Source organism: Phocoena phocoena, chromosome 14 (assembly GCF_963924675.1).
Source record: "Phocoena phocoena chromosome 14, mPhoPho1.1, whole genome shotgun sequence".
Classification (NCBI taxonomy): domain Eukaryota; kingdom Metazoa; phylum Chordata; class Mammalia; order Artiodactyla; family Phocoenidae; genus Phocoena; species Phocoena phocoena.
This window is the reverse complement of record NC_089232.1, coordinates 54,357,834-54,372,977: the sequence shown is the minus strand read 5'-3', so window position 1 is coordinate 54,372,977 and position 15,144 is coordinate 54,357,834. Positions and strand designations below refer to the sequence as shown.

At 35.4% G+C, this 15,144-nt stretch overlaps 1 protein-coding gene across 1 annotated transcript in view; it reads right to left on the bottom strand.

Moving 5' to 3' along the window:
• Positions 1–15,144, bottom strand: part of LRPPRC (leucine rich pentatricopeptide repeat containing) — a 104,171-nt gene that overhangs the window by 58,595 nt on the left and 30,432 nt on the right. The window contains exons 12-15 of the mRNA XM_065890828.1: positions 14,881–14,999; positions 12,835–12,928; positions 9,668–9,734; positions 627–654 (exon numbers count right to left, since the gene is read on the bottom strand). Of these exons, the coding sequence (XP_065746900.1) occupies positions 627–654; positions 9,668–9,734; positions 12,835–12,928; positions 14,881–14,999 (308 nt within the window). The remainder of the gene's footprint in view (positions 1–626; positions 655–9,667; positions 9,735–12,834; positions 12,929–14,880; positions 15,000–15,144) is intronic.

Genomic DNA, 15,144 nt, shown 5'->3' with positions numbered 1-15,144 from the left:
CATTTAATAAACCAATGAAAAATCTTTCTAGTCAAAAAATTAGTTCTAAATATAAATATCTCAACCATATAACTGACTATATAGCTTGAATGGCAGTTTAAGTAATACTGAAAACAGAACTGAATGAAAATAAGATTTTAAAAATTATTTAAATTGGGAATTCCAATCAATAATGTGCGTTCTGATTTTATTAAGCTACAAATATTCTTGTAATTCAGCATAAGGATCATTGTACTTCCTGCATAAAAGCAGTTAACTTCTTAAAAAGATAACAGTTTAAAATTTATTTGTATATCATTCATATATAGATATACATATAGATACACAAACATATACACACATGCATATATTTTTTAAAATAATTATTAAATCTGTATGGTTACTGCAATAACGTTAACAGTTGTTTTTTGGAAAAGTTGAAAACCTTATGAAGAATTTAGGACAAAGTAAAGGATCACTTCAATAATAAATTTCATGCTCCAGGAAAGCAGTTTTAAAACTAAAACGACCAACTTGAAGATTCTAAATTCACTTAATTTATAATGATACATGACAAATATATGAAGCTATTATAACTTTTGCTTTTTATATACCATGTTATGATTTGTAATATTAGGAATACTTACCTTGCTCCAAAGATTTATATTCATAGACCTGCAGGGGGCAGCAAAGGATTAAAAATAAACCCAAAAGTTTAAGAAACATTTTTAAGTTAAAAGACACTAGCAATTATTATATGCAATGCATACAGATCAAAGCCCTAAAAAATTTAAGTAAATAAGTGTTTCCAAAATCAAGGTGAATTTTCAAGCCAAGGTAATTAGAAAGATTGACTCTCATTTACTTTGAACCCTCAAAATAAGATTTACTGATTCTTGCTCTTGCTCTGATTCAAGAACAAGAATCAGTAAATCTTGGGGTCCCAGTTTGATGGAGCAGGATATTTGCATGGTCTCAAAGTGCCTACCGAAGACTGCTTATTACTTGTAATGGTAAAGACAGTAACCACATAATGGAGAAATCGAACCAATATCTTCACTGAGTGATCAAAATTAATACCACTATTGAAATGCTGATGGACACATTTTATTTTTAATTTTGTTTTTTGTTTTTTTTTTTTTTTGCGGTACGTGGGCCTCTCACTCTTGTGGCCTCTCCCGTTGCGGAGCAAAGGCTCCGGACGCGCAGGCTCAGCGGCCATGGCTCACGGGCCCAGTCGCTCCGCGGCATGTGGGATCTTCCCGGACTGGGGCACGAACCCGTGTCCCCTGCATCGGCAGGCGGACTCTCAACCACTGCACCAGGGAAGCCCTGACGGACACATTTTAGATTTAATTCCCTGAGAAGGACAGAACATCACTCCTGCGGTATTCCAATCAGGGATGTAACATGAAACTAATCATGGGGAACCATGAGGAACATTCTAGAAAATAACCAGCCTGTATTCTCCAAAACTACTAATGTCATAAACGACAAAGCCTGAAGAACTGTTCTAGATCAGAGAAAATTAAAGAGAAAAGACAACTAACATCCATCCCTGAACTGGATTCTGTTCTGTTCTGGAGGACAGAAAAAAAAAAGAGCAAGAAAGAGAAAATAATTGATAAAACTGGTAATATGAGCTATATTAGATAAAAATATTCCATCAACGTTAAATTTCCTGAATTTGTCAACTGTGATATAGTTGTGTTAAGGGAACATCCTTGTTCTGTAGAATTATATACTGACATATTTAAGAATAAAGGGTCATGACATATGCAACCTAAGCCCAAATAGTTCCGAAAAATTAAAATTTATATATACATGCATTTATAAATAGATGGAAAGAATGTATAATGATAATGTCAAAAATGCTAAAAGTTAAATAAATGGGATATATAAAAGTTCTCTGTACTACTCTTGTAATTTTCTATAAATGTGAAATTATTTCAGGAAAGCAAAAAGAACGGCTCACCCAAATTCTGACTGTTTAAATGAAAAATCATTTACAAAACTGGGTAACCAATGAACCCTAGTCTTATACTATTTAAGCTTTGTAAACTTAATGTCTATAAGCTTTGTATATTTAAGTCAAACACAGAATCTATTTAAAGAGACTAGTTACATTTTAATGATAATTTTACAATGCAAATATGATTTATATATTTATTATAATTATGTATATTATACTTAACATTGTAAAATACCCACAAAACTTACAGGCCTTTTTAAAAATCCATAGCCCTCTTTAAACTTGAGGTTGGGTAGTTTAGGGTGGACTGTTTTGGTATAGTGAGTTAATAAGGCACTTATTTCAACTTTAAAAACATTCAGAATGAACTACTGACACACATGACTACTTGGATGGATTTCAGGGACATTACACTGAGTGAAAAAAGGCCAATCTCAAAATATGATATACTGTACGAGTCCAGTTATATAACCTTTGCAAACTAAAATTATAAAAACTGAGAACAAATTAGTGGCTGCCATAGGTTAGGGATGGTGGATGGGAGATAAAGAGGTACTGGGGGCAGGGGGTAATTTGTAGTGATGGCATAGTTCTGTATCTTCACTGCAGTAATGGTTACACAAATCTATACGTGTGATAAAATGAGATGTAACTATTGGGGGAAAATGGATGGAGAGTATACAGGCCCTTTGTGTCCTATCTTTGCAACTTCCATGACTCCATAAGTACTTCAAAACAAAAAATAAAAACATGTTCCATGCCCCTCTAGAATCCTCTGCCTTATGATAAAAACCATCCCTCCTACTAAAGCACATTAAGGAAAAGTTTTGAGAAAGATGAAATCTTATTCGTAAGTGGGGGGAAAAAATGTTTACGAAGTCCTGCATTTAATAGTGTTTCTTCCAGTTTTGGAAAAAACTCTTTGAGTAATCAGTTAGCAGAAGACATGATAAACTGACCTAAAAATTGTATCTCTAGGCTGAACTGGAAGACAATCTCTCAACTGTTACAAGAAAGTTTTTCAACTCATCCATCCACTGATTACAGAGCAGCCTCCTCCGACTACCTGACACTTCCGTATGTTTTAAAAAAAAATTTTTTTTTTTTTTGGGCCAAATAGTAAGTGAAAGAAGAGTGAGCACTCAAAATATGAAGATATGGACTTCCCTGGAGGTCCAGCAGGTAAGACTCCATGCTCCCAATGCAGGGGGCCCGGGTTCGATCCCTGGTCAGGGAACTAGATACCACATGCATGCCACTACTAAGTAGCCCACATGCCACTACTAAGAAGCCCACATGCCGCAACTAAGAAGTCCGCACGCCACAACTAAAGATCCCTCATGCCGCAAAGAAGATCCTGCATGCTGCAACTAAGACCTGGCGCAGCCAAAATAAATTAATTAGTTAAAAAAAAGAAGATAAAATGCTGTGCAGTGAAGAATAAGATACACTAAAAATCTATATTGATAAAAAAATCAGTCATCTTTTTTGGTTAGGCTAGAATCCGCTTTAATTCCAAGAAATCTGAACCTGTAGATAGATGCTTACCACACCTAAGGAATTGGGGTAGGGGGTGGTGGTGCTGGGGAGGAAGGTGGGAATAAGGGGAGTAGGGAAATCAGCTTGCAAGGACTTGAGAAGCCAATGCCCAAAAGTGCACAATATTAAGTGGCAAGATTTGCAGTGGTTTGTCATCTGTCCTGTACCATGGACCCCTTTGGGACTTCAGTGAATTCGTTTTCTCAATTACTGTTAGTTTTGTCAGGTGTGATAACATTACAGTGGTTGTTTTATTTAAAGTAAGTTCTGAGGTATATATGAGACAGAATGACAAGACGTCCATAATTTTAAACAGTCTAGGGGAAAAAAGGGAGGTGGGGGTGGGGAAGGAATAAATGAAACAAGACTGCCCAAATCTTAACTGTTGAAGCTGGGCAGTGGCTACTTTGGAGTTCTACTTTCGTGAATGATTGAAAGCTCCATAATGAAAAATAAACACATACCATCTCTGGTCTAAATTTTACATCTCTATTCTAACTCTCAGCATTAATAAACTGGACTTTCTTTTTAAGAAAAGCTACTTTAATCGTATCTTTCATCAAACATCAACTTAATGGAGAACAAAAAATATCCCTAAGATAGTAAATTGCCATCAAACCTGGCATGAAGTACCTAGGGAAGGCATAGAGGCAAACTCTCAAAATTGTACATATATCTAAAATAACTGAAAATGACTAAAAGCACTACCTTGAATGTGAAGCTTCATGACAGATGGCACAGGTCCAGAAAAAACTAAAAAACCCCACACAGAATCTTTTCAACTAAGCTGTGTGAAGGATAGTTAACACTTCTTCATCACACACTCAATCCGTGCAATCTGGCTTCTGGCCCCAAACCTCCACTGAAAGTACTCTTACTATTACCACTAATCTCAATTCAAAATTCAACTAACACCTTCTGGTCCCCTTTGACTAAGTTTTGAGATTTGTGTTGTTGATCATTCCCTGCCAGTCTTCCAGTGATGCTACTCAATCTGTTTCAGAAATTCTCCTTCCCTAGGTGCTCCTTAAAAACAATCCTCTGTACTAGGTTCCAAGTGCATTTTATTTTTTAATTTTTAAGACAATCCTGCAAGCAGGCATTTAAATTCCCTGTTTCACAGAAGAAGAAACAGACTCAGAAAGGCTAAGTTTAGAATTATCTTCACCAGAAGTTCCACAGGCACCTAAAAGGATCCCACGAATTGTTGATTATCTCTTGCTGTTGTCCTATTCCCCCACCTACCCTTACCAGTACCCTTTTTTCCCCGCTTCAAATATCCAGTCAGTCTTATTATGTCAATCTTTCAGTGGCTGAAAGCCATGACTCAAGGTCTAAACTTCATAACTTAGAATGAGAGCAATTGTGAACAGCCCCAGGCTATGACTTTGGCTTTATTTCTTGCCGTTATTTCATGGGCAACCATTATGTCAATCTATCATCAGGTTCCCAAATGCACTGTTCTCTCAGCTTCAATGCCTTTGCCTGGAATGCCCTTCCTTCCCCTGGGCAAATGCTTATTCATCCTTTAACCTCAGGTCAGCACCTTCTCTACACATCTTGCCCTGACCCATTCCTCCCCTAACCTTGGCAGAAAGAGACAGTGATTCAGTTATATATACATATATATATATATATATATATATATATATATATATATTCTTTTTCATTATGGTTTATTACAGGATATTGAATATAGTTCCCTGTGCTATACAGTAGGACCTATTGTTTACCTCTTTTATATATAGTAGTTTGCATCTGCTAATCCTAAACTCCTAATTTATTCCTCCACCCATTTCACCTTTGGTAACCATAAGTTTGTGTTCTGTGGCTGTGAGTGTTTCTGTTTTGTAAATAAGTTCACTCGTATCATATTTTAGATTCCACATAAAAGTGATATATGACATTTGTCTTTCTGACTTACTTCACTTAGCATGATAATCTCTAGGTCTCTCCATGTTGCAGCAAATGGCATTGTTTCATTCTTTTTATGGCTGAATAGTATTCCATTGTGTGTGTGTGTGTGTGTGTGTGTGTGTGCGCGCGCGCATGTGTACACACCACATCTTCTTTATCCATTCAGATAGTATCTTCTCCTCTATATATTCATAATTATCAAGATAGTTTGCAGTTGCTTTCCTATTTTCTGGTACCTAGTTAACAAGTTGGGGGCAAGAAGATTCCTATTCATTCCTGAATTACCTATTACCTCACAGTCCCAGCCCTTAACACATGCTAAGAGCTAATACTTCCTGAGTACTCACAAACTGTACTTCATGAAGTACTTCCCTTCTCCTTGTAAAAATGTCATGAGTGGGAGCCTCACTGGCTGACTGAAAAGAGGAACTTAACACCTGGCACTTAACTTGGTTGACTGTGACAGGGCTAGTGTCAGAAACTTCATTTTTTTCAACATGTGAAAGGCAGTTCTGCTCCAGTGGTACAGATTCCCACTTGTCAAGTTCAAACTCTTGCCATTGGGTCAGAAAAATCTCTCCTTATATCACACAGAACTCTTTATCTATGGACTACAAAGACTTAAGTGCCTCCAAGCCAATTCTCAAACATTTCTCTTTTTGGTATTTGCCAACCAAATTTTGAACTATCTTCAGCGACACTTTGTCTCTTTGAAGTGACTCAATATTTCTGGGGTGGAGTTTTCACTAATATACAAAATGTACACTGCCTTCCTTCTCATTTGAACTTTGTTCAGCTGGAACTATTGTTAAGAGGAAAGAAAATCTTATTCATACTAAACATATTCTTGCCCTGGATTTGACAGAAGAATTCACTAACTTTACCAGAGTAAATGCCTTTTCAAATACTTTAAAATAGCTTTATTTTTTTAAAAAAAATTTTAAAGTAAAAATTCCCTAATAACCTTGAATAATCTCATCCTAACTAATAGCAATACTGAATTTTAAACATTTTATATAGGTGACTTCACCCCTATAGGCTACCAGTTTGGTTTATACACTGGGAAACTTCGGGAAGGCATGACACTTAATTGGTATTCAATGACCATCTCCTGAGCTTATCAATTTACAGAAATACTAGCTTGCCACTTAAACACCACTCTCAGAATGTATGAAGAAAATAGTGCTGGTCTTTCAAAAATATTGTGGGATAGCATAAAAAATTAATCTGGGCCCAAATAGGTTACAGAACACATGGGAGGAACTACTGCCTCTTGGACCATGGATCTACCACTATTAGGCAGGTAATACTAAAGGCAGATAACTCTTACAAAAATTGCATTCCAATACCGAAATGCACATCCAAGTTTCCCTTAGAATTAGCTAAAGTGACTATGCTATCTCATTTAATGTTTTATAACTTATTTCTGATAACTATGAATAATTTTTTCTGGTAACTTTAAGTGAATCTCTTATGGGCTAATCCTTATAGGAGCTGCAGGAGTCTACTGGCAATACCAATCAGTTTGGTTTTCAGAACAGCTTTCAGTCACTCAGCCAATTCTAAAGTTGCCAGAAGAGTACAACAGGACCCTGAGAAGCATGTGATAGGTGACTGTTTCAAAAGCTGTACTGAATGTACTGACAAAGGGATTTGAAAATATATATACTATTTGGCTCAGCATCAAATAAAAGAATAGAAGGCTACATTAATGCCAAGATAATGGACTATAATGACTATGTTTTGAATTTTTAATTGTTTTGGGGGTGGGAGGAAAAGAAAGAAATTACCTCTGGTCAAATACTTCAAATTTTGCACATTCTTATGATTAATGCCAAATTACCACAACCTGAAACTTTTCAGTATCTACAATAAGAAATTCATCAACATAATATAGTTTTAGAACCTACAGATTTAAAATATTTCTCTGGAAGGGACTAATTAAAACTTGTTTTTATAGGGCAGACTATCAGAGCAGAGAGACCTTGACAAATACAGAGCCCTGAAGAACTGCAGAGGGTTGTCCTCAGGCTTCAGCTAAGTACTGATAAGCACGTTCGAGTGAAGAAACAATCTGAAGTCCAGGAAACTACCTGAGAACTTTCCAGAAGCTCAAAAAAAGACAATTCCCAGAACCCACACATGGAATTGGAATAGTTCACATTCCTAATAATCTCAAAATACATGGGCTAGCAGATAGAATTATCAGTATCAGGAGGATACTACCTTAATAGTAGGGCTTGACTACTTTAGTGAGAATAATCCTAGACTAAAAGCTGCTCTAGGACTTCCCTGGTGGCGCAGTGGTTGAAAGCCCGCCTGCCGATGCAGGGGACGCAGGTTCGTGCCCCAGTCTGGGAAGATCCCACATGCCACGGAGCGGCTGGGCCCGTGTGCCATGGCCACTGGGCCTGCGCGTCCGGAGCCTGTGCTCCACAGCGGAAGAGGCCGCTGCAGTGAGAGGCCGGCGTACCGCAAAAAAAAAAAAAAGTGTAGGATTTGTGAAATATAACAACTGGCTTTCAAACTAAGAAAAATAATAAAGGTAAAGAAGGAAATAACCATCATCTGGAAGTTTATATGAAAAACTTTTTTTCAAGTCTTTTGTCAAGGATAATTATATGAAAAGTCACTATATTTCACTTCATAATGCATTATGGGTTCTTGTTTTAAAATCTGGCTCTACTAGCATTTTTATCTACTTGATTATGTGTTCTGTATTTTTCAAACTTTATAGGCACAGACCTTGGTTTTTTTTTTTCCTTAACTTCAGGAAAACAGCAATTATTTACATCTATGTAGGTGTATGAGAGGAGTGGAACTGCACTGGCTAAATAAAGAATGGCAACAAGAATCCCTTCTACTTGTTCTATCTCTTCTTGCCTGCAATGGAGGTTCCAGAGATGTCAACAGAAAACCTAGTGCTTCCATCAACAAACAGTCTAAAAATTACTGGGATCAATATCAGAACTCATTAACATTATAAACAAAGAAAGAATAACAATATTAGAAACTTATCCTTTTGCAACCACCTCTGCTAACACCTGATTCAACAAGGACCAATGGCTACTATCACCACTGAGTGAAAGGTGCTAGGAAACAGGGTAGACACACTATCTCAAAGTATCACCCCAAAGACGCCTTACTAATTACAAAGGAGATGAGGTTCCTTTGCAAGGAAGAGAAGTGGGGGCCACCAATGTAAGCAAATGATCAAAATTAGCTGATGGCACCAAAGTTAGACACCTGACATTATATTCCTTAAGAACTGCCAATCACCTATGAAATATACTTGCTAAAAATGTTCAATCTGAGTCTGATCGTGAGGGAAAAATTAGGTAAACACAAAATATGAGAGGGACATTCTATAGAGAAAGAAGCCTCGACTCTTTCCCCACTACCACCAAAAAAGTAAGGAATTGTTTTTAAGAGAATAAAGAGATAGCAATCAAATACCATGCATGAACTTAACTGAATCCTCAAAAAGTAAAACAGCTGTAAAAGAATTTTAGAACAGCTGGGACAATCTTAACACAATGTATATTAGCTGATATTATAGTATTGTTAATTTTTAGGAGTGATACTGGTATTGTGATTACATAGATGATGGCCTTATTCTTAAGAGAGATATATTGAAGGATCCAGTATCATGATGTCTACAACTTCAAGGAGCTCAGCAAAAAAGGAGAAAAAGTGTATATATGTATATGTATATGTCCATATGTATATATTATAGAAAAAGTGTACGAGAGAGAAAGCAAGTCAATATGGCAAAATATCAACAATTGGTGAATCTACATAAAGGGTATGTGAGTATTTCCTTTACCACTCAACTTGTCTTTATGTTTGAATATTTTCAAAACAACAAAATTGGGAAAAAAGGTCATTAACATTCCCTGAGCACACCGAGGAGGAGAGTAGTATTACACTGAATAAAATTCCTCTTGTAATTAAATGCTCAAAGTATAAATCAAATATACATGCAAATTTGTCTATAACTCCAACTCGCCATATTCAAAGAGTGCTTTCTTTTTTTGAAGCAAGACCTCTACCAAATCAGTATGAATTTCTTGGAATAGATGATAAAAAAAGGCAGCCTAAACTCACAACTACTTAGTAGGAAGAATAAAATAGATAAGGTTATTTCAGGTAACTAGTGTATTGGAAGATAAGAATATCTGTTTCTTTCCTCACACAGTAGGTCAAAAAGGAGAAATCAGTCTATATTCAGGCAAAGATTATATAAGGTGATCATCTTACCTCCTAAAGCCTAGAATTAGGCTGCCTCTCAATGAAGCAAATGAGAAAGGCAATGTATTTGATTCCACTGCAAAAGAAAATAATCATCATAAAACCCCAGACCAAAACCAAAAACTTAAATTATCAATTTATTTGAAAGCACATTTATACCAACACCTTTCAATTTTCATCTGGGAAATATTATTTTTAAAATGTTAAAGTTTGCATACAGAGTTAATTAGAAATTGCAGAAATATATACTGGCAATATAAGCTATCCTTTTAAAACACTTTACTTCATTTACATAAATCTATACAACTAATGAATTTATAAATATTCTTTTCTATAAATGGCAATTAACTAATCTACCAGCATACTCAAAGTCAGTCTGGTACACATACCAAGGCTGTATGTTACTGGACAACATGGCACTATGAAGGGAGAGACTGTAACTACCCTTTAAAGACAGAAGATGAGGGGGAAAGTTCTTTTCTGAGAGTGTTGCTGGATTCTGTTGAACCACTCACACTTCCTCATTCTATTTTCCACATGATCTATGACCTGCATTCACGCAAGAGTGACAACCTAAAGTCATAATAACCTCTTTACCTCTGTTATGTAACTGATTTATACTGATCTTTCACTTTTCTGATGATTTGTTTGCTCTACTATTCATTTTGGTATTTATACAGCGTTTCAATGCTGACATTCTAAGCCTGATTTGCCTTAGTATAAGAATCAGGCCTTAATGCATAAGACCTGGTTCTCCACATAACCCTTGCCATAATTATCTTGGGACAGAATCACAGCAGGCATATCCTGAATTTATTTTTCCCTGTCACTATATTAAAATAGTGCCATATTATAAGTAATTGTTTTAATCTTTTCTGTATATATACAAAGCAGCTACTGAATGACTCAAGAGGGATGGAATTAGATAGGATCTCACAGTGGAGGCAAATTCTGAAGATAGAATTAATAAATACAGTTTAGGTAAAGATTAAGATAGCTGGTTAACTTAAAAAAAACTCATGGGAAAAATCACAGTAAGTTTTAAGATTTGCTCATCTCCCTAAATATGAATAAAAATTTAACCCGCACACACAAGGAGAAATACTTTAGACTGACTGTTAGATCCCTTGAACAGGAAGCGTAAGTTTCTCAGTGGTTTCATGTGGCATTTAAAACCCTAAAAATCGTCTCTGAAATGAGCTGTATTTAGTCACTCAGGAATTTTAAAGTGGATACACCACATGCTTTTCGGTAACCTTTAATTTTGCTTGATCAAATTAATTTTCATGCCTATAAAATCAAGTGGGAAAATGTTTCTTACTACTCCACAAACTTGATCAAAATAAGCCATTTAATAAGTCAGGGGTATGGAATGTACAGCATGGTGACTACAGTTAATAATACTATATTTCATATGTGAAAGTTGTTGAGAGAGTAGATCTTTGAAATCCTCATCACAAGAAAAAAAAATTTTTGTAACCACGTATGTGGACGAATGTTAACCAGACTTACTGTCGTGACCACTTTGCAATATACACAAATATTGAATCATTATGTTGTACACCTGAAACTAATATAATATTGTATATCAGTTATACCTCAATTAAAAAAAAAAGACAAGCCATTTACTTTTCTCTACTACCTGCCATTCCTTGTAGTAACCAAAAGTGCCTATCTATAAGCAGCCTACAGGGAATACCAGCAATTATAGAACTAACTGCTCTTCACAGATCTGTAATTCAAAGGGTGAGGAAGCTGAAATCTTCTTTAGTCTTTAAGTTCATGGCATTTTTCTTTTTCACATTTAATAAACAACCTCTTGGAAACTTATTTCTAAACTATTCAAATTAGTATTTTACAGAATGTTATCAAGTTTTAATTCATTAAAAAGGTGACCAGAAACGTCTCAGCAAGCTGGAAGGCTGCTGACAAAAAGCATCTAGTTTCCTTAGCAACAAACAAGTGTGAAAAATTTCAAGAGATTGACAATGAAGTGGAGTGGATGGTATGATAAAGGGAAAAGGCAGCTCTCATGTATCCACTTTATGCACCTAGATCCCTCAGCTAATGCTTCTGTTTTCATCTTGTCAGTATGGAAAATCTATATATTATACAGAGTAGAAGGCAAAATCAATACTCTCGGATAGCAGCCAGCATTAATACTCAACCTTACACTCAAATAACTACACCTCTAACAGTCAACGCTTTCATACTGAACACTTCGCCTTTCCCTTTATAATAATACAATAAACTATTTTAAATAACTCAAACACAGATAATATACACCAGTAATCTGGTTTTAACAAAGCTTCCACTTACACAATTTGAATATACGTTAATAAAATCTTAACTTTTAACATTTCAGTGTGCTAGAAATTGATGTTTGTATATTTATTTTTAAATGATATCTCTTTCACAAGATATGAAACACTGTCAAGATAATGCCATAGATATGTTAAAAATTAAAATTAAAAAATGTCTAATTTATTAAATTAAAACATAGTATAGTTGAAAAATAAGTTCATAAGATTAGATGATCTTGGTTCAGGCTCAATCACTAACTTTGGGCAAATCATTTAACATCTCTCTGCCTTTCTTCATCTACCAATGGAGGAAGTTTATTAACATGTGATGAACGTTGTAAAGCACCCTATCATTTATAAGTGTTTGGAAACATTTACTGTGTTTTTAATAATGAGGACTGGGAGATGGCTTCGTGTAACTTAGGGCCATAATAAGCATTAGTTTAGAAAACACTTTCAAAAACAAGATCTCATATGGTTCTCACAACTCCCACAAGGTAGACAGATAGGCAATACTATCCCATTTCATAAAATTGAAAGAAAAGAACAATACGGGTATTTGTTTCAGGTCCTATAATCTGCAGCTAAATTATAAATATGGACCCAAGTCCTCTGGGTCCCCAGTCCAACCTAACACCATGTTATCTCCAAGGTCCTATTAACTTTAAAGTTACTTCCAAATTACCTACAAGTTAAACTCATAAACTATCTTATAAGGCTAACTTAAATAAAACATATAAAAACTTCCTTGCTTTTGAGGAAAATACTTTGAACTACCTGAGGCAGGCAGTGAGGGCATGAACCACCCTGTACGCCCTCAAAAGTAACTGAAATTAACACCTGTCAAGCTTTCTTCTAATGCTGCATACTTACAAAATGATAAAATATAGTCTAAGTTTCCATTTACTGCTTCAGTTCTCAATTCAGCTTGAGAAAATATACTATCTTCATGTAGACATCCATTTTCCTAGGGATAAAGCATATTTCAATGATAATACACCTCAGCTAAAAATATTTTGATATGTCATTCAAACTTCCTGTTTTCCCATTTCTTTATATGACCATATTCTGATAATCCTTCATTTAAAAAAGATCGTTTTCTAAAATAATGCAAATAAACTGAATAACCAAACTTCAGCAAAAGCTATGAGATACAGTCCCAACATCCCAAATTAAATGCTTATCTTCAAATTCATATAATCTGTTACCCTTAGAGTGTCTTCCTTCTAGGAAGAGTTTACTATTGAAGACATTAGAACAATTCTCTAATTAACAACAAAATAAAAATTGAATGCACTGATCTAAAATGATATTTTAAGACATATAATGAGGTAAAGATCAAATTTAGTTTTATTTAACTTCAAATGGCTAATGATTTATCTCAACATCATATTTAATAATTTAAGTATATGGGCTGAAATTCAGCCAAACATGTTTACTGAACCACTTTACAATAACAGCACAATATTGAAAATTAACTAATCAATAAGAAACGAATAAAGATAAATTACAGTATATCCACACAATAAAACATCATACAAACACAAACAATCATTTGTGGAATTACATACTATAATGTAAAGGTGCCGTGAAAAAAGTAGGTTTTGGGGAAAAATAACATGTGGGAAAATTACTTTTTTAAATATATTTTTTAACAGTAAAATATGTATAGCACAGTGTCAAAATACACTGTTAAATACTCAGGGAAGAAAGGTAAAGACACTCAAGACATAAACTCTCCCTTGAAGAGGACTGTAATTATGAAATTATTTCAAGGAAAGAAAAGAACACTCTAACACAATATTAGAAAAATAAAGGCATTATGTGACCACCTAGGAAACAGGTCTTCTGTTTTTTTGTTTATTTCTGGTTTTTTTTTTTTTGCAGTACGCGGGCCTCTCACCACTGTGGCCTCTCCCGTAGCGGAGCACAGGCTCCGGACGCGCAGGCTCAGCGGCCATGGCTCACGGGCCCAGCCGCTCCGCGGCATGTGGGATCCTGCCAGACCGGGGCACGAACCCGTGTCCCCTGCATCGGCAGGCGGAGTCTCAACCACTGCGCCACCAGGGAAGCCCGGAAACAGGTCTTCTGAACAAAACATTTCTTACTAAAATGTGTGGTTCTCCGCCATGTTGTTCCTAATTGCATAGCACTTTATTCTGAAAATGGAAAGTGTAACCATTGCTGCCCCAGTGCACTGGGTCAATTTTTCATATGCCTCTTTATAAATGCCTTACTTATTCTGGTGGGCACAGGAATTATCTGGCAGGAAAACAATGCTCTGGGGTCAAACAAAAGATTACTTACAAAAAAAAAAAAAAAAAAACAATAGTAAATATACTAAGAGTTTATTATGAAAATTCATATAGGAGTGAAAAGTAATATTCAAAAATGAAAGGTGCAGTTGCACTGTAGAGTGGGATTAAAGGGTGAAACTGTTTCATTTAAATTTTGTCTGATATTGACATACTGTCTTTTCAACACAGAAGAAAAATACTACTTTTCCTTTATAAGACTTCAGTAACTACAGATGCTAGACTTCCCTGGTGGTCCAGTGGGTAAGATTCCATACTCCCAATGCAGGGGGCCCAGGTTCGATCCCTGGTAGGGGAACTAGATCCCGTACGCAGGCTGCAACTAAGAGTTCACATGCCACAACTAAGAAGCCTGAATGTCACAACTAAAGATCCCACATGCCACAACTAAGACCTGGTGCAGCCAAAATAAATAAATAAATATTAAAAAAAAAAAAACTACAGCTGTTACGCTAACCAATATTTTTACAAAGCTTCAGAAAATTATATACCAACATAACCATTTTAGTCTCAGCTCAGTGACTTTTTTTTCTTTGATTACCACAAAACATTAGGGAGGAAAAATGTTCTTCAATTATGAAATTAAAACCACACTTGCACTCACCTGCAAAATAGCACGAACTGACTTTACACTATCAAAGCATGGAAACACGTAATTTATGTATGTCTCCTGATCAGGAGTTACTCCTATTTCATGCATTTCTTTGAGGACTTCAACTATACCTGTAAAATCAAATTTAGAAGCACAAAGATGAGGAACTTGGAATAAATTAACAAAAAATCAAAAAGTTCAGTTCATTTACTTTCTGAATTATAATGCAGGAAAAGTACTCAGCATTTTGTTTATCTGAAAGAGAAAGAACAACAG